Source organism: Neomonachus schauinslandi, unplaced genomic scaffold (genome assembly GCF_002201575.2).
Source record: "Neomonachus schauinslandi unplaced genomic scaffold, ASM220157v2 HiC_scaffold_6459, whole genome shotgun sequence".
Lineage (NCBI taxonomy): Eukaryota > Metazoa > Chordata > Mammalia > Carnivora > Phocidae > Neomonachus > Neomonachus schauinslandi.
Genome location: NW_025415147.1, coordinates 1 through 1,412, shown reverse-complemented (window position 1 = coordinate 1,412; position 1,412 = coordinate 1). Strand labels below are relative to the sequence as shown.

The following is a 1,412-nucleotide window of genomic DNA, read 5'->3' as shown; positions in this document are numbered from 1 at the left end:
CTTTAATTTTTCTTATCTATAAGTATCTATGGTAGTAGAATTAGATGTACATGCAGTCTCTTTTATATTTATGTGACATTTGTCTTTTCCTTACAAATTCACTCTTTTAAAGACAGCAATAGATTAATGATTACCAAGATGATTATGTTTGGGATTTTTTAATAATCTATACAATATCGACTCCTTATTTAGTTTTTATATAAATTAATTGGTAAGCAGGGCAAAATTTTTAAATGGGCAGTATCTTTTGTAAATATTAGCACTGTTTTCAGTGTCTAGCATATATGACCACTAACCATTATATCACTAAATGATATAGAGGTTCTTTTCATCAAAATAGCTATAAATAGCGCTGTTTAAAAGATGGCGGCGGAGGAACCTCAGCAGCAGAAGCAGGAGCCGCTCGGCAGCGACTCCGAAGGTGTTAACTGTCTTGCTTATGATGAAGCCATCATGGCTCAGCAGGACCGAATTCAGCAAGAGATTGCTGTGCAGAACCCCCTGGTCTCGGAGCGCCTGGAGCTTTCGGTCCTGTACAAGGAGTATGCTGAGGATGACAACATCTATCAACAGAAGATCAAGGACCTCCACAAAAAGTACTCATACATCCGCAAGACCAGGCCCGACGGAAACTGCTTCTACCGAGCTTTCGGATTCTCGCACTTGGAGGCGCTGCTGGACGACAGCAAGGAATTGCAGCGGTTTAAGGCCGTGTCTGCCAAGAGCAAAGAGGACCTGGTGTCCCAGGGCTTCACCGAGTTCACAATCGAGGATTTCCACAACACGTTCATGGACCTGATCGAGCAGGTGGAGAAGCAGACCTCCGTAGCCGACCTGCTGGCCTCCTTCAATGACCAGAGCACCTCGGACTACCTGGTGGTGTACCTGCGGCTGCTCACGTCGGGCTACCTGCAGCGGGAGAGCAAGTTCTTCGAGCACTTCATCGAGGGGGGGCGGACGGTCAAGGAGTTCTGTCAGCAGGAGGTGGAGCCCATGTGCAAGGAGAGCGACCACATCCACATCATCGCGCTGGCGCAGGCCCTGAGCGTCTCCATCCAGGTGGAGTACATGGACCGCGGCGAGGGCGGCACCACCAACCCGCACATCTTTCCCGAGGGCTCCGAGCCCAAGGTGTACCTCCTGTACCGGCCCGGACACTACGACATCCTCTACAAATAGGGCTGGCCCCGCCCGCCGCTGCCCCGCCTGCCCTCCCCTCTGCCAGGCGCTAGATATGTACAGAGGTTTTTTGTGGTTGTAAATGGTCATATTTCACCCCCCTCCCCGTCACGCAACCTTCCACATTTTATTAAAGGGGATGCTGGTGGTGAAAAAAAAAAAAAAAAATAGCTATAAATAAGACATTATAATAAGCTTATGAGTTTAGTAAGTTATTAGTTACTGCTCCATTT

The 1,412-nt window shown here is 47.9% G+C and overlaps 1 protein-coding gene across 1 annotated transcript; it reads left to right on the top strand.

Moving 5' to 3' along the window:
• Positions 1 to 363: 363 nt before the first annotated feature.
• On the top strand, positions 364 to 1,328 carry LOC123324009 (ubiquitin thioesterase OTUB1). Its single transcript, XM_044912538.1, has one exon. It carries the CDS (start codon positions 364 to 366, stop codon positions 1,177 to 1,179), a length of 816 nt encoding a protein of 271 aa, XP_044768473.1. The 3' UTR covers positions 1,180 to 1,328.
• The last annotated feature ends 84 nt before the right edge of the window (positions 1,329 to 1,412 follow it).

Excerpts from the sequence above, each read along its gene's own strand:
- LOC123324009 (XM_044912538.1), top strand. The coding sequence starts at position 364 with ATGGCGGCGGAGGAACCTCAGCAGCAGAAGCAGGAGCCGCTCGGCAGC.